At 40.7% G+C, this 24,099-nt stretch overlaps 1 protein-coding gene across 1 annotated transcript in view; it reads left to right on the forward strand.

Moving 5' to 3' along the window:
* The first annotated feature begins 1,313 nt into the window (after nt 1–1,313).
* The window catches only part of NYAP2 (neuronal tyrosine-phosphorylated phosphoinositide-3-kinase adaptor 2), an 89,852-nt gene continuing 67,066 nt past the window's right edge, over nt 1,314–24,099 (forward strand). The window contains exon 1 of the mRNA XM_069973886.1: nt 1,314–1,528. Within this exon, the coding sequence (XP_069829987.1) occupies nt 1,323–1,528 (206 nt within the window). The 5' untranslated portion in view covers nt 1,314–1,322. The remainder of the gene's footprint in view (nt 1,529–24,099) is intronic.

Below are 24,099 nucleotides of genomic sequence, written 5' to 3' on the forward strand. Positions count from 1 at the left end.
ATAATGTGAAATACTGCAATAGCCTGAAATTCTCTGATATTCTGGTAGTGGTGTGATGCAAATAGAACCCTCCACATATAATAGATGGTATATGAGGGCAAATAGGCTCATGCAGAGAGCCCCCAGAATCAGCCATACATATATATAGTACATGAGAATAGTACAATAGCCTCAGTGCACCCAATCATAGTGTCACACGCTTGGTGCCACCAGTAAATAGCGTCATTAACATAGTGCCCCATAATATAAGCACCATATACATATACCCCTTCCAAAGTGCCTTCTTCAGTTAATTGCTCAATACATACATAGTGTCTCTATAAACAGGGATGTATTTACCAGTAGGCACCTGTGGTCTGGTGTCTAGGGGAGCCCCTTGCAAGGGGGCAGCACCAGGGAACAGGGGGAAAAGGAACAGTATTCAGACTTGCCAGTGAATCTGGTGTCTTTTTGAGGGGGGGAGGGGTATGGTGCTATTGGTCAGCTCTCGTATGGCGGTGTTATACAGTCACAGTATGGTGGTATAGGTCAGGTCTGGTGTAGCGGTGTTATCCAGTCACAGTATGGCGGTATTGGGTAAGGTATGGTATCGCGGTATTGGTAAGGTCTGGTATGGCGGTGTTATCCAGTCACAGTATGCTGGTATTGGGTAAGGTCTGGTTTTTCCGGTATTGGTAAGGTCTGGTATGGCGGTGTTATCCAGTCACAGTATGCCGGTATTGGTAAGGTCTGGTATGGCGGTATTGGTAAGGTCTGGTATGGCGGGGGGGGGGGGGGGGGGGGGGGGGGGTAAATGTGATGCCTAAAGCGATTGCCTACCAATCTACCAATCCTGTGGTGAGAAATCCTTCAGACAATAAGCAGACTGCTCTAATCATTCATTCAATGGGGAAATTTGTTTAAGTTTTAAGCAGTTAATAACCGTGAAAAACGTGATTCAGACAATGTTTCTACAAGTAGAGAAATGCATGTGGCCAAAACCACAATCCCATAGTCATGTGCTGTTACCAGGATTAGTGGCCATACGCCTATTGGTTACCGCATGAGGGTCTGGTTTCGTGACCTGGTTTCGTGGGAACGTGGCCTAAGATTGATCAGAAGATAGGGGAGATGGGGCGTCTTCAGGTTTAGTGCCTATGGCAGCAGTAGCTGGTAATACTGCCCTGTTTATTAAGTGCATTGTGCCATATAAACAAAGCTGTACTGTACATATGAAAAAAATAGCAGGGCCGTATAGGGCAGTAAAGGAGCAATCATTAACATTACCCTTTTCTTCTTGATTTACAGGGCAACTTACCTGCTGTTAAATTCTCTTCTGCAAGATGATGAGTACAAACCAGGAGGACGATACTTTGGGCACATTTCTCCAGTATATTGAAGATATGGGGCTAAAGGCCTATGATGGTTTGGTAATACAGAATGCTTCAGACATTGCTCGAGAAAATGATCGCCTGAGGAACGAAGCAAATTTGGCTTACTTGAAAGAAAAAAATGAAAAACGACGAAAGCAAGAAGAAGTCATTAAACGGTAAATGATCACTGGCCTGACATATCACATTGTGTAGGACATGAATATGATGCATACATGTTACAGGGAGTATTCTTCCATATGAGTAGAGATGCTTTCTGTCCACACTATGGCAGACATTGGAAGGCAGCCAAGTAGCTATTATCACTCAATGTTACCAATGCTTTTAAGTGCTGGCGTACATTTAATTCTTCATTTGCATTGCATGGCATAAAGAATATAAAGGACATGCATGTTTATATTGTTATCTCTGCAACAGAGACCATGATTATGATAGGCCTTTGCTTTTAAATAGTTGCCCCTATGTAATCTCCCCTTACCTTTCCAGTGTTGTCACTTGGCTAAGGGCAGTTTGGTTTCCAGGTGTATCTATCTATCTATCTATCTATCTATCTCCTATTCTATCTATCTATCTATCTATCTATCTATCTATCTATCTATCTATCTATCTATCTATCACTACAGTTTACTCTCCTTTCCAGTACCCTTAGCATTTCTACCCCACAGCAAAATATAGTGTTGTAAGAAACTGTATAAACTATACTGATTATGACTCTGAGGCTGAGTCACATATAGTCATTGTTATATATATATATTTGGTAGTCAGTAGCAACTGTTCATCTTCTTAGTTACATTCTGAGATCTCTATGGGTTGCTCTATGTCCAAATTGTCCTAAATAAATGTGTTCCTAATACATTCTGCACTGGACTCGCCTACAGTATGTTTTGAAGCAATTAAAACTACTCCGATGTCTGTCTCATTATAAGTTCAATGTTTAAATAGCATCAGTTCACATTGCCGCACATGAGTCACTGGTATATTTAGGATAAGCAATGTGATACACATTTGAGTCAGATTCCTTGTTAAATCTGAACATTTTATCAAGTTTGGGAATTAATACAGATACTGAGGAAACAGAATGACAATTTTGAACACACACACACACAAATTTTGAACACACACACACCAAACTTTATGGCTGCTGCTTCTTAGCCAAGCTCATCTTGGCAGTGATAGCCTGATCAGCCAATCACCTGCTGCAGCAAAATCCCGCCTCAGTCATTGATTGGCTGAATGGGTTATCACTGCTATAAAGAGTCCGGAATACGCAGTGAAAGGAAAATATGTTTTTTTTTCTTTGCCCAAAAAAAAATACATTATTCTGTCATCTTGAATACTCCTTTAGGCTGGGTTCACACTACTTATATTTCAGTAAGTATTGTGGTCCTCATATTGCAACCAAAACCAGGAGTGGATTAAAAACACAGAAAGGCTCTGATCACACAATGTTGAAATTGAGTGGATGGCCGCCATTTAATGGCAAATATTTGCTGTTATTTTAAAACAACGGCTATTATATTGAAATAATGGCAGTTATTTACCGTTATATGGCGGCCATCCACTCAATTTCATCATTGTGTGAACAGAGCCTTTCTGTGTTTTTAATCCACTCCTGGTTTTGGTTGCAATATGAGGACCACAATACTGACTGAAATATACATAGTGTGAACCCAGCCTCAGATATCATCTACTATAGCTAGCCATTGTATTGCTTATATGTATCAATATGACTTTATAAATTATATGTAATATAAATGTTGCACAGAAGAATGGCATTTTTAATGTATGACAAACCGTATATATATAAATAAATATATATATAATATATATATATATATATATATATATATATATATATATATATATATATATATATATTAAAAAGGGCAGACTGTGTCACTTGGGCTCGTACTAACAATTTTTGTATTATGATTGCTGCAAAATCACATCTTGTGTTGGCCAGTGGCCTCATGATTTTGCTGGCTTTGCTGCAGCATCATTGGCCAAAGCATGTGAAAATCCCAGCTGAGTATATGCCCCAGCTCCCTCTTCAGTAGGAAGATTGCAGACCTGGACGTTGAGCAATGGGAAGCAAAGAAAAGAATATATTTTTAAACCCCATGAAAACCCATTTAAAGCTTCCGGGCTCCAATCCAAACTCTTACCATGTTTAATAAACACTATTAGTGTTGTCTTATATAGCAGAAGGGCATTGGCCCATCAAGCACCTGGGCCCAGATGAGACTACTGCCTTTACACCCTATATAGTTATACCCCTGGTGCAATTATTATTGAATATTTGGATATTTCATAGGTTAAAAAAAAATTAGGATCTGTATGTGATTGTACATGTAAGTTTGACCTTTGCATATACTGAATTATACAGTACCTTATATACTGGCGGTATATATACACAGTGCTCCAAAGGAGTCTTGTATTTCCAAGAGGGAGTAATTTTCCTTTCATAATGCTTCCTCCTGGGCATACACCTGGGCTTGGTTACCAAGGATCAGGATATACTCAACCAAGCAAACTAACCTGGAAATCCTCTCCTTGGATAGAAGTCAAGCATGATCTTGTGAAATAATCGGCATATCTGGGAGGAAGCTTTCACTCCCTTGTTTCTATTGTTTTTGTGTTGTATACAGGGGTCTGTTGCACGTCCTATGCTTTTAAAAGCATAAGACCCCTATAACCAAATAATCCAGCGTTTGTGTTTTCCATGAATTTAAAGTAACATAGTTCTTCAGCGTCTGTATTACTCATGTGAAAAATTTACTCATGTGAAATATTTACTCATGTGAAAAAATTACTCATGAGAGAAATGAACTACCCCTTAAGCTCTATAACTGGTGGTCTACCTTTAGAAGCATTAATGGAAAATATAGAGCTCAACATAGGAATTTCCAGGACCAGATTATAAAAAGTCAAATTCCAGATCCCAGTCAGGAGCTTTAAGGAAATGTTGGGAATCGTAGTTCCACAACAGGTGGTGAGACAGAAGCTACATCCCAGCTCAATTAGAGAATTGGCATTTAGAGTCTTCATTGTCTTTTATGGCCACTCTCAATGGTCGCGTCTCCGTCCTAGTCCTCAGTGTTAGATAAATCTTATGAAGCCAAATGCTCAGTGCAATTAGCCAACAATTGTTGTGTGACAAACCCCTCTTATATGCTGAATGACTTTCCTTTGAAAGTTGCTTTACATTTGTTGAATACTGAATTATACTAAAGACCTTCCTCATAGGACCACTGTCGGTTTTTATTACTTTGCTCTTTCAGTAATATCCTAGAGAAATTAGAGCTCTTATCCTCTTTGTTTAATTTACTATGTATTTTATTCTCTTTCCGAGGCCCATAGGAGATTTAGTTTTTTATTGATTTCAATCCTGTGACTTTCATGTAGTATATTTTTACTCTTAAACAATGAAATTAGGGAAAAGCTATAGCTCCATACCATAGACCCAATAGTCTTGTTGATATTATAATTATACTGTACTTCAATTCAGCTAGTAGAATGTTAGACATGTAGTGGGAGATGTTCAGTAATGACAAGAAATAACGCTAGTAAGTCATGCTTGGGGTCTCATAAATCAACCTAATAAGAATTTAGTGCCACATCTTATCTTCTTGTACAGACCTTTTTTAAACATGTTCCAGTATAATTTCTTGAGTGCTTGAGAGGTGGGAATAGAAGGTAGAGAGCCGGTGTCGGACTGGGGTATCTGGGGCCCACTAGAGGAAATGATCCTGGGGGCCGTCAATGAAGAACCAGTACGAGATTTTGGTCAGTGTTTGTGTAGGTTCTAAAGCTGGGGGTGCACCAGAGGATCCTCCGGTCCGGTGGGGAAACTGAAGGAAAGAAGATATTAGAGTGAGTATTCTGGATGTAATATGAACAAGTTGGTGCAGTTACCTTTCTGGGGTTGTGTGACTAGGCACAACTCCAACACTAAATTAATAGGGTGTTTAATGGTAGTATAATATTGGCTGCAACAATCTACATAGTGCTGGTGGCCATTTTTTGTAAAAAGTAAAATATGGGACTTAGGAAACCTTGATCCTCAGATTAGATGTAAACTCTACAATGTGAACATTGATGCCATATACCAACCTATGAAGGGACATTCAGTATTTTATTCTGCTGAGAGGAGAATATTTTCCATGAGCCAGAAACTCCCATTGGTTACTAATGATGATTATGCAGCACCAGTCTCACAGTAATAAAAGACTTGATGACAGATCAGCCTCCCTGGCTGTATACTTACAGTCTCTTAGCTTATTTAGAGCTATATAGAGATAAGGATTATTACACTGTCCTCCCAGCAGACAGAGATGGTGCTGGCTCTACCTGTCCATGTGATGTTGTGCTGATGCATCATGGGATAAAGAGCAGATTTAAAAAGAAGAGGGTGCAGTTTGCATTACGAATGTTAAACAGACTCTGTCAGAAGGTTTCTGCTGTCCTATCTCAGGGTAGAAAAATTAGTGACAGAGAAGATGAACAGAATGATTTATCCCTTACATTGTTCTGTGCAGCTGTTCCAGAGATATCCTCCTGAACAACATGGACAATAAGTAGTCATCTCCATTATGTGCATGAGCCCAGTAGTCCTGGATATTCATGAGAAGCAGAAAACTTTGCCCACCAGCTGCTGATTGGCAGTTATTTATCCATGCTGTGTATAGTCAGTCAACTGTTAATCAGCAGCTGGAGGGCGGGAGGAGAGGCATGGCAAGAATCCTATTCTCCTGCATATTAGGAGAACGGCAAAACACAATATTGAAAGTAATACACCGATCTGTTAAGCATTTATGTCACTAGTTTATGCTGCCCTCATTTAAGGTGGATTAAACCTAGTGACAGGTTCCCTTTAAAGGGAACCAATCAGCCCGATTGGGCTGATATGGTTCCCAGGAGCACTGTATAAAGCTCCTGCAGCAGCTGTGGCACATACCGGCCGCAGCTGCTGCAGATGCTTTATACCGGAGGAAAGTGAGTTTTATTCCCCAGGCGCGTGACAGGCAGAGGCGGGGATGTAGTAATCTGGGTGGCTCCCCATCTGTGTCTAGTCACAGCACTCTGCCTGTCAGCAAGCTCGGAGGGGATGATTGACAGGCAGAGAGGTCCATTACTGGCCTCAGTGCCTGTCAATCATCCCTCCGAGCGCACTGACAGGCAGAGAGCAGTGACTAGACATGGGCAGGGAGCAGCCCAGATGACTACCTCCCCATCTCTGCCTGTCACTCGCCCGGGGAATAAAACTCGTTTTCCTCCATTATAAAGCATCTTCAGAAGCCGTGGCAGGTACATGCCGCGGCTGCTGCAGGAGCTTTATACAGCGCTCCCCATAACCATATCAGCCCAATCGGGCTAATTGGTTCCCTTTAAGTTAGTGGCTGATCAGAGGTCAGATGATTCAGATGCTGTGCACTTCTATCGACTAATCCTAACAATCAGTGGGGGGGGTCTTAGCACTAAGATAACAATACAAAAGTATCACAATTTTAAATTCTTCACTGTTCAGGGGTAATTGGTGGCGTTTCGTAGAGGGCAACAGATTTACTAGAACTTACTATAAAAATTGGCATAAATTACTTTTGAAATCTGCTCCAGCTCATACCTTTACCATTTTAGTTGTGGTGTTTAGATAGCAACACATGCAACACAATAGCCCAGCGCCTCTTCATACATATGTAACATCTTACTGCAGAGCAGTGATCAGTGAGAAACTCTGATCCCGGTAAAGTACCCCTAGTGTCTTTTTAAATCCACATTTGCAGTGACACCTATATCCTATACATTGAACCCACACAATGTGCTGAGGAATTGCCAGCAACAAAGCCCAGTCTATATATACATCTGATCTAGCTAGCAACAAGCTACTAGAATCCCTATATGCTGGGGTTATTGGCTGAGTGGCATGCTTGTAGTTAACACATTAGCTGCTACTTCAGTAGTCAAAGAGCACACTGATGTATTTTCCCATCTCCTGGGATTACCATTGTTACCTAACCGCTATGTTCAGGCTCTGTCATCACGCCAAAACGACTTTTGTCCATTTTTTCCTCTTTCATATTTCATATGTTCTTGCAGATTGCTCCCCCTCCCTCTTACTACAAGTGAAATGCCAAATTGAAAGCCTTGTGCTTGCTCATTATTTGTAGTAAACAGCCAGATGCTCTGGGGGTGGCGCATGGTCTGACAGCGCTGCATGACTGCCTGCAAGAATAACACAGGAGACGGAGAGCTTCTTTATGGAGGTTTTCTTTAGCATTCAGCCACAATACCTGCATAAATGAAATCAGATTTTTAGAGCAAGCCCTTGTTATTTGTGTGAGCGAATGGGTCGTGGGCTTCATTGCTGTCAGGTATGTGCATATTTATTGATGTATATTTCTTTATTTCGCTGAGTACAGTAGAATAATAATAGGAATAGGAATGGATCATTGCAAATGGCATTCATGGGATTCAATGATTTTATAAAAAAAACATGCTGTAAATAACACATTCCATGTATTACTATGCTTCTTGGATATCTAGTATTAAAGAAAAGTTGCTGAAACTAGCTAGATGTTTTAGATATATCCATGCAGTTTTCTGCTGATAATCTAAAGGTCAGTTGAGCCCTGTGGGGGTGGAGATAGGTGTTATATGTATACCTGATTACAAGATCAGTATATTATGGGGTTAGAGGGGTATTTCTGCACCCATATTGTGGCTGAATGTCCTGGCCTGACCACAGGCTTCTGATCCTATTACCCAACAGTATAGGAATTTCTGCTGTAGAGAATTCAGGTCATGAAACCTAAGGTCAGACAGGGACGCCTCGCCATAACATAGATACACTAATGCACACATAATACAATCCAGGCTAAAATGTCAGCTATATTCATATAAATCTATGTATGTATCCAGTTCATATGCCTAGGCTTCAACAAACCATACACCCCTTTGCGTTCAGAAACTGAAATTTTATGCTTGCGTGTTAGCAGAGAATTACATGTATTTACGCTCTATTTAGCATACATAACATATATCATTTATCAGAAAAAAAAACTATAGAAATAAATGCAGCAAAAAAACAAAAAAAAACAAAAAAAAGACAAACATACAGGTCTAATGCGCAAACTACTGATGCATACACTATGTAGCAATCTGGTCCAGTGTTACATGAGGGATTGTTTTTTTTTTTTACGCATTTATCCAAACAGGCGGCTCTGTACGGACAGGATACATGCATAGGTCTCTATGGATACATCTCTAGAAAGCAGTCTATGGAGACCACCCATATGTTGGGCATGAAAACAAACAATCCCAGGCTGCAGCAGATGATTCTGCCATCAGGAAGTATATTGTTACATATTGTACAGTCACGGAGTTTAAGTAAAAAATGTATTATTACATTGTATAGGTTTGAGCACTGGATGTGCTCTGAAACATATGAACTAAAAATGCTTGAGTCTATGACATTTTATTTAATGAAGTAGAGTCACCAAAATATATAATTATTAATATAATTTACAGAAAGAATGTTGGCCAGTATTGCCAATATTGGTGATTGGCCACCACTAAAGGTCCTCATACAGCTTATACTTTCATTGGTCGTAGCTGACACTTGGGCAGGTTTGGCTGTCAACTTAAGGTTTATGGGGCTCTCCCGAATGACCACCGACAGATGATATTGGTGTCCATAGGGGTTGGACGTGATGTAAATTAATTGCTCACGCCTTTGTTCTGGGAGAGATAAGCCGCAGTCAAAGCTCTCTAGCTGCAGCTTAGCCCACCCCATAGAGAATGTGTCTTTGTATAGGAGGACAGGCAGTGGATGGGAGAGATAACTGGGAGAGATTACCTCAGCACTCAGACAACTGGTGTACATAAGTCAGAAAATTTCTAAACTTGATTTTCAACACTCTCCATAAATGAATTGAACGTCTCAAGGCATATCCTCTCACTGGAGGTAAAAGTGGCACAGAGGCTTCATGTGGCCTGAATGTAATTTTTTTTAAGGTACTTTAGACAGTGAACTGCCATAAATACACACAAATATGTTGTATTATTTTGTCTTCTGGCGATAGGCATGAAGACCAGGAAACAAAGTGAGAAAACAAACATGAATGGATGCACAGTGCTTCTGCACTATAAACTTTATACTGCATGTAAGACAAGCTGAGTAGGAGGTTTGCTATAAACCAGTAATAATCAACATGGAGGCTAAAACTGCGCTGTGACTGTGTACAGGTTGTCAGGTTTAAGACATGACAATAGCTCCCGATGAGTGTAGAGGTCAGAGAGCAATCAATACAGCAAAGGTCAGAACAACAGTGTGATAGGAACAGCCGTCATTTAGATAAAGAAGGTTAATGTCCAAGAACAGAAATGACCAGTGTGGGAAATAAGTGTCTTTCTACTAGGCTTTTGGGCATTCTTACAGTAAAACTGGCCACAGTTAGGAAGATTTGCTGATAAATATATATTTTTTTTAAGAAAAAAAGACTCTGTAAAACAAAAGTTCCTACTAATTCTGCACATAGGCATTCATTGGGAGGGCTCACTGTGATAGCCATACCTGTGTAAGCATGCATACAAAGACAACTGTAACTCATAGATAAGGACCACCCAGTGGACTCTTAAAGGAGAAGTCCGACAAAACTTTTTTATTGTATTGTTCCCTAAAAGTTATACAAATCCCCAATATACGCTTATTACGGGAAATGCTTATAAAGTGCTTTTTTCCCTGCACTTAAACTGCATCAAGGCTTCACTTCCTGGATAATATGGTGATGTCACAACCCGACTCCCAGAGCTGTGCGGGCACTGGCTGCTGGAGAGGATAAAATTTTTAGCTGGACTTCTCCTTTAAGCATAGAATGGGCAGGTAACAATATATATATATATATATATATATATATATATATATATATATATATATATATATAGAGAGAGAGAGAGAGAGAGAGACTATTTTTGTTTACAAAAACCAGTATATGATCTTCTCAGCTTCTCCTGGTCTGTGACATGATATCAATTGATGGATTGCATTTTTATGGTGATATCTTCCATACTAAGCTATGGTTACAGTGTGTGTTGTGATGTAACTTTTATCAGTATCAAGACAAATTTATAGAATGTGTAAAGGTAGCCCTGATTTAATGGTGTCCAAATGCCTCTCTGTTACTCTACTAACATCAGTGTTATACTCGGTAGATAAGGATGACTGTACTGAGGTGCCGGTTTGGTTTTACTTCTGCAGATCTTTCTTTTTGCTAATTCTACAGGTATTTTATCAAACAGAAATTGTGTTTATCCCATGATGGACAATTGGCACCCCTCAAGTGCATGAGGGGCGGGAGGAGCGATCAAACCCCAGAATAGACTGGCACATTGCTTCTAACCATCTACATGCCTCAGTCACCACTGACAGAAGCATCTAAGTGGTTAAGTCAGAGCACTGGTCATGTATTACCGATGACGCAGAAAGGTTAAGTAGTTGCAGGTCTCAATTGAAAATGTAAAATCCCTCGGCCCTCATTAGTGCTGATTTCATGGAATACATTGGGAAGACTTCTTATTTACATGCCACATGTAACTAAGGCTGTATGGCTAGGATAGCGATCAATATAATTGTCACATTCATCCATCTCCTAATGGACTCACTCATGTATATGCACAAAACGCCCTTCAACCTGAAGTGACTTTCTCCAGGTTAGCACTCGGGACCATATATTATTAGGAAAACCAGTAGGTAAAAGAATACATTGCCATTTCAGATTGCAGTCCCCTCTCGTGTCTCTGAATCTTAAGGCGCTCATTAATGTAGACAGATACAAAAGAAGCAGAGTTATAACTTATTTGTATGTATTATATAGCATACCTTTAATTTAGAATCCCTTTTGAGCTTGCTGTATATTTTTAAAATGTCCAGAACAATTTATTTCGTTGATGATTTATGTGCGAATTGTTAATGTTAGTTATAGGTTTTGTATTCATTATGTTCAATGGAAAGATGCAGATCAATAGGACTTTAAGTGATTGCTGAAGCTAAGGTTTATGCTTGCTAAAGGACTGTGCACCAGTTAGCCATAACAATAATACCATTAATATTGATTATTTTTGTTACAATGACACCTGTCAAGAATTGGACTATATTAGGCAATAGTTGGAAACAGGAAAGTGGGCAAATGCAAACATCTGAGCGGCTTCAAGGGGGCCGAATTGTGTTGCTCTAGATCTGAAAATATACATATACAATACACCAGGAGTATATGCCAATTCTAAACCAAGCTTCTGTGTTGGATCTCTATGCTTTTTCTGTCTCTTCTCTTACTGTTGGTGAATTCATGTGTGTGGCAAATGTGCTGTGTATCAGTGTATGTAGAGAGGAGAGCACCCCTGACAGACACCACAGGGGGTGGGGTAAATTACACACGCCTTAGAGAAAAGAGTCCAGGAATGCTGGTACATAGAACTAATGATAACTTTCCTTAGACAGTCCTAGCAGGCTCTTCAGATCTATCCATGTCAAGGCAGCTTAAACAGCTTCACTGATGACTCACATAAAACACAGTAACCCACCACCATCCACAACCAGACTTTCCAAGCCTTAGGGTGGTATTAGACAAATCGATAAACGATCGCTTTTGATCTGAAATTGTTCACCGCAATACAAGAAACTGTAGTCATTATAAATGATCATCATTGCGATTGCTATATACTCACTCGGGACAACCCACAAAGCATGTTTAATCTGGGAATGACTTATTAGATGTAGGTGATTGAGCGATGAACTAACAACAATTATTATTTAACACGTTGAAAAATAATGAACGACTTATGATTATTGGTTTGATTGCTAGAGGTTATTACATGAGCTGATAATCCTTATATATTTGGTCATTATTGCCAGTTTTTAAACGATAATCGCCCAGTGTAGTGGGACACCTAAACAGTAGCCACCATTTCATTGGCATATGATCTGCTCAGCCACATCCAGGTCTCTACTTGACTAAGCATATGAAAGAGTTTGCCCTCAAAAACTCTCTTCTCTCCTATACTCTCCAGCACAAGGACAATCTTGCATCCCAATGTACCAGACTAAGGTCTACTTTTATACCACATGGGCCACAGCAGTTTCATTAGTGGAAAAATCCTTAGCCTTTTATCGCCTCTCCGATCCTCCTTCTGCTCACCATGGAGGTCCTTCCTCTAACACTGGACTCTTAGTTACTTTCAATGTGGCTGTGGCAATTCTATGTAGAGCATGACATCCCATAGTTTCTAAAGCAAAACATGGTTAATATGTACAGTGCATACATTACATACATCAATATACACAAAAACATACAGTATCTCAGATGCCAAATGTCCCTTTAAAATGTCCCTTTAATAAATGAAACAGTTATTTAAGAGGAGAATATACCCCTTCCCTTACGATCAAGGTAAAAACTATATATTGGGGGATGTTAAAATGAATGGAGAAGTGACAATTGTGGCCTGGCACTTAGTTTAACATTCTCACTTCACACACACACACACACACACACACACACACACACACACATATATATATATATATATATATATATATATATATATATATATATATATATATATATATAAAAATTTCATGTAAAATGTATCCATAGTTTATGGCTACTACTAAATATAAGCAACAATTATTGGACTATTGCAAAGGCTTCTTACTGGGTAATATATTATCTTACCAATTCACCTAAAGTTGCTTACAGTGCAGACTGTAAAAACCTAAACCGAACGCCACAAGCCACTCCAAACATACTGTTCTATAGTACAGGATCCCATACAAATCCACTGTCAGCAGTGTAAGTGTGCTGTGTATGTGGCAGGCTGCCTTTCTCATGAAAACACAGTAGTGTGTAAGCAGAGGCATCGGCTATGTCAATGATTTACCCGCTTGAATGGAACATAACAATGATGGAGTCATCTCATTGATGGCTGTATGAAAACAAGCCGGTGTCCTTTACAATCCCACTCAACCTCTTCATCCAGATCAGTGAATGCAACACTGCACATTTAGTATAGAAGACTGTGCCTGGAAAGTCCACTCTGCAACGCATTGTGCCCTTCAATGTCGAGGCTGAAAACAGGTAAACAGCTTCATAAGTTATTTCAGTTCTTCACCTGTGTATCGGCAGTGATGGACGCTAAACAATACGCTTGTGCTAGACATCTTAAATAGACATATACTGTGGCAAACCCCTTGAGGGAATTTCATGCATCACTCAGCAGCTTAATCAATAGGCCATTCTGCTGTCTGTTCCAATTTCCTCTTACAACCTGCAGGACCTACCTCATCACCAGCTGTCGGTACTCGCTACTTCATAAAAAAATGGCTCCATAATGCTCAGATTTTTAGAGGATTGTTTGACAATTAATCCAATGGTGTAAAATTAATATTGGAAAAATAAATTAGAAACCTGAAATTCTACTTTTCTGTTTCTGTGATTAATTTAGCTTTTACCTGAGCAAAACAACCCCCCCCCCCCCCCCCCCCCGGCTAGTGACAAGATGCTACTTTTACCTCTAAAAATTCCATCTACAGTTTGCACAAATTTTCATCTAAGGGTTGAGAGAAAACAAGATGTTAGTAGATAGTTTGGCTTCCATCTAATAGCAATAGAAAATTAGGAAGGGACTGAATAATATATATCTATGCTTTGTGCATGCTAAAACCTTTAACAGTGTAAGCGGTGCTGGAATGTTGCATGCTGGGATAGTTGTGATATCACCAGCACTACTGAACTAGCAATTGAAAAGCATAATTTAATCTGAATATTTACAATCCATTTGTCTGAAATAGCATTATACAGTATATATGTACCGTATATGTTGAGAGATATTACATGGTTAGATTGAGAGTGCATGTGAAATCCTTCTTGTGTTGAGCCGTCATATTCTGTATTTACATTTTATATTTCTTTTCATTGCTTTTACTGTATGTTATGTTCATGTATTATTTACACAGGCAGCATACACAGTTCTACATATACAGAATAGTGCTGATTCTGCTAAACCTGGGCAGTATTTTAAACATTTTGTAGATCTGTAATCACTTTTAATATAATAAAAAGCCCTTACCTTAAAAAAAATCAATAGACTTGAGTAGACTTGCTGTAGATTGTCAGGAAGCCGTCTGGAGCACTAAATTTTGTCCTGTATTAACATTGATGAGCAGCTCTGGGACTAATGTAGGACTTTCTGTCAAGGCAGAGGAATAAATCAGCATGTTCATTAGACTAAATAGTTAGTTAAATGAAACTGAGATCCTTTTATGTAAACCAAATAGGTTAAAAGGGGTTATCCAGCACTAAAAAAACATGGCCACTTCCCCCCTACTGTTGTCTCCAGATTGGCTGGGGTTTTGAAACTCAGTACCATTGAAGTAAATGGAGCTTAATTGCAAACTGCACCTGAACTGGAGACAACAGTAGGGGGGAAAAGTGGCCATGTTTTTGTAGCGCTGGATAACCCCTTTAAATGCTATTCCTTACTTTATCATATAGATTGGTCCAGTCGTTTGGACCAATCTTCCCCAGATTTGACACATAGGTAAATCTGCACTTGGTAAGGTTTTAGACCAGCTCTCTAGGTCTTACCATCCGCCCCCCCCCCCCAAAAAAAAAAACAAAAAAAAAAACTGTTGCTCTTTTCACAAGTTACCATGACAACAATAATTCATGTATTACCCCAATATTGACAGTTGTTGAAGAGGAGATGTATACCCTCTTCACTTTCTTCCTGATAAGGGAAATAAATCATTAAAAGAGAGAAAACATACAGCAGTGCCTGGAAAGGGCTACAGCAGGCTGTACCAATAGAGCACCAGATAATGGATCAATGCAGTACCTGTGTACTGCATTGTTGATTTTAGTAAGCAATTTAAGTTATTGCACAGTCCCCTAGGACTATTGGGCTAAGTTCAAATGGGAATGATGGCTGTCAAAATAACGCTCGATATTCGCCCATGGCAGCCGTCTACTATGATTATGATGATGATAGATGGCCATCATCAGCAAATATCAAATGTCTATTTGACAGCCGTCAGCAATGATGGCCACAAAATGACGCTGTGTAAACCTAAAAGTGAAAACAAAAAAAAAATACAATTATACTGTATGTATGGATTACATCTATCCAATAATACAATAATAAACATTTAAATCCCCCACCCCCCTTTCCAGTTTTCGAAGTTAATTTTGTATTGTGGCATGCAGAATTGCCCAAATTATTAAATGATCACAATCCTGCCCAAACATTTCAACAGAAGATCCATTTCTGCCAAAAGCATTTCATATAAATATTTTTACACATGTAGAGTGTGGTTTAGCTATATATTATAATATATATATATATTTTTTTTTAAGTAATTTGTGTTTTTTTGGTTGTAGGCTATGTTCACACAAAGTAATTTTTGGGCCGTTTGATGTCAAACAACAGCCATGATTATACAAATAACACACAATGGCCATGTTCACATGGCGTGAGACACCGACCGTTCCATGACCAGGCCGGGTCACTGAACGTCCGGTGTCAGAGAAGATAATCTTGGCCGCTACTGCAATACCAACGGTATGATCTTCACTGCTGCATCTGATGATCTTTGCCCGCATTCGAATTCGCCGCTGCACACAATGTAGCGGGCATCCGGGGCTGCACGCTCCATTGTGTGCACTGACAGGTTTTCTGCAGCCGCTATTCGCTTAATAGTGGCTGCAGAAAACTGAGATGTCACTTTTTTGTGGCGCCGCTAGGGATCCCAGACGGGGTGTATACTATGGGTATACACTCCGGCCGGAATTCCCTCAGCTGCAGTACTATGTGAGTTCCATAGTAATCACGGCCATTGTTGCAAATCGGCAACAACAGCCGCGATCAATACATAATTTACGTAGTGTGAACATAGCCTATGGCTGCCCTAAAAGACTGTTTTAAACTGCAAAAAAAAAGACTGTGTGAACCTAGCCTTACTGTGTTTAAAAGAATACATAAAAAAAAATAATATACAATGCCTGCAAAAACACCATGTTCACAAAACGTTTGTTTTCGGTAAATTTTCTGGACAGCCATCATTTTGAGGTAAAAATATGGCCGTGTTTTGAAAATAACAGTAAGATTAACTACAAACATTCGGGCAAAAATTGACTTTGTGGGCACATAGCCTAAAATGCATACAAGGTTTGTAGTTATAGGCTATGTTTCCACTTTGGGAACATAGCGGGCAAAGGCAGCTTGTTATATTTTCCTTATTAGCCCCCTTTCCCCCCTATGTTCCTGAAGTGGAAACACAGCCTTAAGCAGGGAGAAATGAACCCAGCTTGAATTATGTAAAGAATTTGAGAAATGAGCCATCAAATAAACCCATATTATATACAATTAATCTCACAATTTAAAATTGCTCATAAAATAAGAGGAAATGTGAAATATTCAGTAGCATAATGCACTGAATGGGAGGGCAGCAATTTTGTGACCCACCACATGGACTGTGGATGTCCAGCATTGTCAGACAGCCATCCAATCTCACTGGGGCACCACCTACCATTGACTGTTCTTAGAAGCTTTTCAGAAAGGAATGTAAGGGATTCCTTAAAGGGAATGTGAAAACTATAGTTACCATTGGGAATCATCACCGGTTGTTGTGACATCTGTTGCCACTTCTCTTGTAGTTTTTTTGAATACTTTATTTGGCCATTCCATAGTGACATTACCAAGAATACTCTGAGAACAGCAAATCTTTTTAAGGCACAGCTTACACCTGACATGAACAGATTGATAAATGATAGACAGTACATAAACACTAGAACTGAGGCCGTATTTATAAAGAACAATTGCAGAAAACAATAACGTGAATATATAACTACAGACTGTAAATATCATTGAGGAGAGAGACCAATCAACAGTTGCAACAAGCAAATGAAAACCTCTTTGTTCTCCTATATGCCTCTATACAACGGATTATGTACTCTTTCTGCAAATTGCTGTACTATAGGGGATTACTGGGGGATTGTAGTAGTAACCGTCATTGCAATCATTTTGTCAGTAATGCTCTTTTAAATTGGGCGCTGTGCCTTGTCCTAGAAATTTACCATGGTCAGCTTTGGCAATGAAAAGCCCTTCTTGATTACAGGACTTATGTCCAGCACCCTGCTAAGTAATCCCTTGTCTGCTCAGCACCATGGGCATCTTTTAGTAATAATTTGTTCCTGATGGGCATATACACACTGTATATGAAATGGATAGCCATAACTACAGAATTAAGTGCTGTACTCCATCTAGACAGTCAGGTTTAATGAGATAGATGACCAGACAAATCTCCACTCCTACTTCCACTATTGACTTTCCAAAATCTTACAATATAAAAGGCCCTGATGTAGCCAGGCATGCCAAAATCTCAATCTAATCTTTCACAATACCTATGCTTACTTTTGCCTTATACAAGTTGACATGCTTTGACCCTCTTTTGGAACACCTTTCCTCTTAGTTACATTTCTCTAAAAAGCAAAAAAAAAACAAAACAAAAAAAAAACACCCTAATAGAAATAGGTATGAATTGTTACCCTGTATCCCCAAAATTAAGACAGTGTCTTATAATAATTTTTGCTCCCAAAGATGTAAAATGTCTTGTTTTCAGGGGAATTTCTTATTTTTCCTCGAAGAAGAATTCACATTTCCCTCTGTCCTGTCTCTTACCCCTTACTGTCCCATCAGTCCTATCACCCCTCACTGTCACATCAGTCCTGTCCCTCCCCTCACTGTCCCATCAGTCCTGTCCCTCCCCTCACTGTCCCATCAGTCCCGTCTCTCCCCTCACTGTCCCATCAGTCCTGTCCCTCCCCTCACTGTCCCATCAGTCCCGTCTCTCCCCTCACTGTCCCATCAGTCCCGTCTCTCCCCTCACTGTCCCATCAGTCCTGTCCCTCCCCTCACTGTCCCATCAGTCCCGTCTCTCCCCTCACTGTCCCATCCGTCCTGTCTCTCCCCTCACTGTCCCATCAGTCCTGTCCCTCCCCTCACTGTCCCATCAGTCCTGTCTCTCCCCCCTCACTGTCCCATCAGTCCTGTCCCTCCCCTCGCTGTCCCATCAGTCCTGTCCCTCCCCTCACTGTCCCATCAGTCCTGTCTCTCCCCTCACTGTCCCATCAGTCCTGTCTCTCCCCCCTCACTGTTCCATCAGTCCTGTCCCTCCCCTCGCTGTCCCATCAGTCCTGTCCCTCCCCTCACTGTCCCATCAGTCCTGACTCTCCCCTCACTGTTCCATCAGTCCTGTCTCTCCCCCCTCACTGTCCCATCAGTCCCGTCTCTCCCCTCACTGTCCCATCAGTCCCGTCTCTCCCCTCACTGTCCCATTAGTCCTGACTCTCCCCTCACTGTCCCATCAGTCCCGTCTCTCCCCTCACTGTCCCATCAGTCCTGTCTCTCCCCCCTCACTGTCCCATCAGTCCCTACTCTCCTCTCACTGTCCCATCAGTCCTGACTCTCCCCTCACTGTCCCATCAGTCCTGTCTCTCCCCTCACTGTCCCATAAGTCCTGTCTCTCCCCTCTCTGTCCCATCAGTCCTGTCTCTTCCCTCACTGTCCCATCACTCCTGTCTCTTCCCTCACTGTCCAATCAGTCCCGTCTCTCCCCTCACTGTCCAATCAGTCCTTACTCTCCCCTCACTGTCCCATCAGTCCTGACTCTCCCCTCTCTGTCCCATCAGTCCTGTCTCTTCCCTCACTGTCCCATCACTCCTGTCTCTTCCCTCACTGTCCAATCAGTCCCGTCTCTCCCCTCACTGTCCAATCAGTCCTTACTCTCCCCTCACTGTCCCATCAGTCCTGACTCTCCCCTCACTGTCCCATCAGTCCTGTCTCTCCCCTCTCTGTCCCATCAGTCCTGTCTCTCCCCTCTCTGTCCCATCAGTCCTGTCTCTCCCCTCTCTGTCCCATCAGTCCTGTCTCTTCCCTTACTGTCCCATCAGTCCTGTCTCTCCCCTCTCTGTCCCATCAGTCCTGTCTCTTCCCTTACTGTCTGGCCCCCTCAGGACTGGTCCATGTACCCCTGCCGGGTCCCAGTAACAGCATTGTGGTGCAGAGACAAGTGTGAGACCATGGTGGTCGTACACGGCAGTGACTGCCAGACCTCTAGTTGGAGACAGCACCAAAACTCCAATGCTTTGCATCCCCAGCATGCAGCCCGGCCTCTTCCCAGAGTGGCACATAGATGTTATCACGCTGGCAGCCTGCCTCTTCCCCTTACAGGGCGCACTGCATGAGCATCATCTCGCTGGGTTGCAGGATGTGATCAGGTTGCAGGACATGACCTCAGGCATGCTGCGGGACGTGCAGCAGGATGTGGGGGCCATGGACCAGTGGTATGCCTGGGGCTTCAGCAATGAAGGACTGCAAGAGGCTGGTGGTGGACGATGGCAGAGGGTTGCAGCATGGTTGTGGTGAGGGTCTTATTTTCGGGGGATGCCTTATTTTCAGGCGGATTACTTATTTTCGGGGGATGCCTTGTTTTCGGGGGATGCCTTATGCTGCGTTTACACGGAACGATAATTCGCCTGATTGTACAATTAATGATTTCGAAGTAGCGAACGGAACGATATATCGTACGGAAAAATGTTTTGCGATCATTTTGCAATCGCTTGAGCCTATCTCGCACAAAAAAACAAAAACAAAACAAAAAAAAAAAACGGTGTTTACATGGAACGATCTGCAAATTTTTTGCGAATGACGATTTTAGAACATGTTGTAAGATCAAAATGAACGATTTCTCGCTCATCGCTTGATCGTTCGCTGCGTTTACACGTACGATTATCGTTTGAATTCAATCGTTATCGTGCAAATTCGCACAATAATTGTTCCGTGTAAACGCAGCATTAGTTTAAACTATGTAAATCCTCCACTATGCCTTATTTTCGGAGGTGTCCTATTTTTGGGGTAACACTGTATATGTGCTTGTAACAAAGCATCTGTGCTCCTCAGGGTCTGGTATACAGGGAAGTGGTTAAATCTGTGAAATCACCCTCATGCAAACCAGCCCCTGAGGAGCACACCTCTTTTAGTTACATTGGTTACATTTGGCAAACATCATTCTCCATCCACAAGCCACTTTTTCATTGGTCAGATCTCAGATGACTGTGTAACAAGGGATTCTCAGGACATCAGATTCAGGCCAAAACACGAAGCACAGTCTACGTTAGCAGCGACATTTGTCTTGTCTGGCGCTCTGCTGACAGCAGTCTGAGCTCTGCAAGGGAAATGATTGCTTTTTGCAGCTTTGCCTGCCTCAACGCATGTTATTTACAGTGTGAGGAAGTAAATTTGTTGGAAGGAATGATTGAATGTTTTAGCACTTTGGGTAATGACCTTTTTTGAATAAAGAGTAAAACATGACTTAGAACTGTACAAGATGCGCCGAGCAGTCATTTTCCTGGAGACAGCCCATACATAATTTAACACAAGTGCCAATCATGTTGACTTCAACAAAGCTACAATTCTGTTGTTGGTTTCATGAAAACTGATTGACTTCTCCTGACCCACTATATATATAATATATATATATATATATATATATATATATATATATATATATATATATATATATATATATACTGTACATACACACACACATATACTGTATATTTTAAAAGGGCTCCATTGTGGAAACTGCCTTTGCAGGAATGTAACAGCTGAATTATATACAATTTTGCATTACATAAATATAATTATTCTGATTTTGGATTATGTTATAGTTATCTTACATCACTCATTTACAGTACTAGTAACAGTTCTGAGCAATGTTTCTAAATTTAAATATAATTTAAATAAGATAAAAAAATTAAGTGTAAATAAACCCCCTAATGACCAGGCCTGAAAAGACCTTAAAGGGGCATTTTAAGAAAAAAATAAATTGTCCTCTATCCATAGGATAGACTGTAACACTGTGCGCATTGGACGTCCGTCATCCCATTCACTTCAATGCACTGGATTGAAGTTAATTACATTGCGGCAATAACGGACATTTTGAATAGGAAAGGTGGCTGTCTTTTTTTGAAGTTGTGTGAACTTAGCCATAAGCTGCTGGGGGGAAAAAAAACAGACAATGTGGATTTCAGGCAGTTTGCTAAATCTGAGCCACTGGCTATGTTCACGCAACGTTTTTTCCTTTCTGTTTTCGAAAAGAAAAGAATAACGTCCGTCATTTTGCTGTTTGGCCGCCCCTCAGTGCGATAACAGCAGCTGGTACATTATTCTAGTTCATGTGGACTGATTGCCCTTTGGGTGTGTCTTAATTGAAAAGTCCATAGAATTTAATAGTAAAAACTGTGAATGGACGGTGAAAAAAGGAAAAACTGTGTGTGAACAACTGAATAATAACGTTCGCTGTTTGCAAAAGACGTCCGAAAGGAATGGTCATGAACATTATTTTGATGTCACAGAAAACGTCCATCATTTCATACACTGTGTGCATTAGTCGTCCATCATTCCATTGACTTCACTGCATTGTATTGAAGTCAATTAAGTTGCGGCAATAACGGATGTCTTTTTAAATAGATGTTGTGTGAACATAGTCACTGGGTGTAATACCAGACCTAAGGAAACTTTAAGAATTAAACAAAACATGGCAGCTTTCTTCCTGAAAAAGACATCCCCATTGTCTATTGGTTGTGTCTGGTAAAGCAGATTGGTGTGAATTGGAATTAAAATACAATTGAACACACAACCTGTGGAAAGGAGTAGCACTGTTTCTGGAGATAAGAAATCTGGGTAGCCCTTTTAAATAATCTACCGCCCTTTGAAAGTCATCTATTAAATATGGCTACGTATTAAAAAAACATCTAACAGACTGTACAAATGCCATAGGTCAACAACATTGTGCATAGCTCTAATAGCCTAATACAGATGATTATGTATAGTTATTATTCTTGTGATTATGGATGGAAAGGGAGCTATTTGAAGCACCAACTCCAGAATTAGAGATCTCTTCAGTTCTCCTCATCTTATTTCTTGGCAGTGGATTGTCAGAGTACAGAAATAAGCATTGCCTTCCTTTATTTTCAAGCCTCCAAGTCAGTACTTAATCATTCACACTTATTTAGAGACAACAAAGGGTTTAGTTCTGCTCTCACTTACAGTATTCCCTGTGTGGCTGACTACACTTACAATAATACTCAATGGATTGGTTTTGTAGAGTCATGGGTCACCTGAGACAATACAGTGGTGTATCCTGGCTCTGTGCAATCCTGCTGTATGCTTACATGTCATTTTCAGCGTACTTTTATTGGATAATTATAAGGACTTTGTCTCTTCTAGGTATATATGTGATTCTAAATGTTTTCACAACTATAAAAGATGAGTAGAGTCAACATACAGTTTAACATGGAGTGTTATTTGTTCCTTATATTAATGTACTGTTAGTCTGATGTGTTGTTCTGACGGGTCTTACATGATAGTTGGGGTCCCTATTCTCTCCATCTTCTCTAACTTTTTTTTTAGCATTTCTTGAACTCCAATTTTGAAACCTTTGACTTTTTAGTTATCATACTTTTTTTCCCTTCTGCAGTTATTCTTATATCTATGTAACACCCCTTTTGGCCCGCCTCTCTATGCAGGGTGTCTTGTAGTTTTCGCCTCACTAGGGCATAGTCCTTCCACCTAAATGTTGCAGGGATCTCTGTAGGAATTAAAGGGAACCAATCAGCATATTTCTGCTGATTGGGCTCCCAGAGTGGCTGCATGCCCCTTGTAGTTTGGTCTCCTGTGGTGTAAGGGGTTCCGGCTCCACGGTCTTCATGTCCGGTAAAATGTATTTTAATCCTGCATGCGGGCCAGGGGGAGAGCCATGAACTAGTCATCTGGGCTGAGACTAGTCATGGCTCTCTGTGCTTTCAGCACGCTCTGCGGGATGTTTGACAGGCAAGGAGGCCCATTTGCTGCCAGGTCTGTGCAGCCGTTCTGGGAGCATAAATGTGCTGATTGGTTCCCTTTAAGGAAGGTCCTCCTCTTCTGTCAGGGGTTGACTTGGGAAACCTCCACCTATTATAACCTCAGTACAGAAAGAATAAAAATGATATAACTAAGTAGAATTATTTTTGAAGGGGTTAAAAAAATAATGGACCAAGCGGTAGAAAAGGGCAACAAATAATATAACAGAACACATCCACCGAGGAGCGAGGAATGATTTACTCATCAGCTGATCATTGTCTTTCAAGGCATAAAAATCATCTGGCAGCTGCGCATCTCCATATTTTCAAGCCATGTAATAGGCTCGGTGAGTGAGCACCGATCCAACAGACCAATTTCAGAGGCCTAGATGTTTCCATGCTCCCACTAACCACTAGGGCACTCGTGGTGTTATATTGTGCTCCAGATTGGGAATTCAGGGTTCAGGCACAAATGCAGTAGGAGCAAAGTTGTCTTTGGGGGCAGACTCCATGTTTAGTGGATGGCTCTTAAGACTCTGGATAATCTCTAGTGGTGATGCTGATCCAGGGTTATTTTATCATCTCTCGTCTTATTGTCTGTTATTTTTCCAGTGTAGCCTCTGTAGTCTCTGGATTCTGCATTTAACAAGATGGTACTGCAATATTTACTACACACAAGGCTAATCTAGTTTCCTTATAAGTAGGTTGGTAAAAAGCAACTAAACTAGTGTTTTTTTAGATTATTCGGATAGATAGAAGAGTTAATGTGGTAAAGAGAG

This window comes from Dendropsophus ebraccatus, chromosome 6, assembly GCF_027789765.1.
Source record: "Dendropsophus ebraccatus isolate aDenEbr1 chromosome 6, aDenEbr1.pat, whole genome shotgun sequence".
In the NCBI taxonomy this organism is placed as follows: domain Eukaryota; kingdom Metazoa; phylum Chordata; class Amphibia; order Anura; family Hylidae; genus Dendropsophus; species Dendropsophus ebraccatus.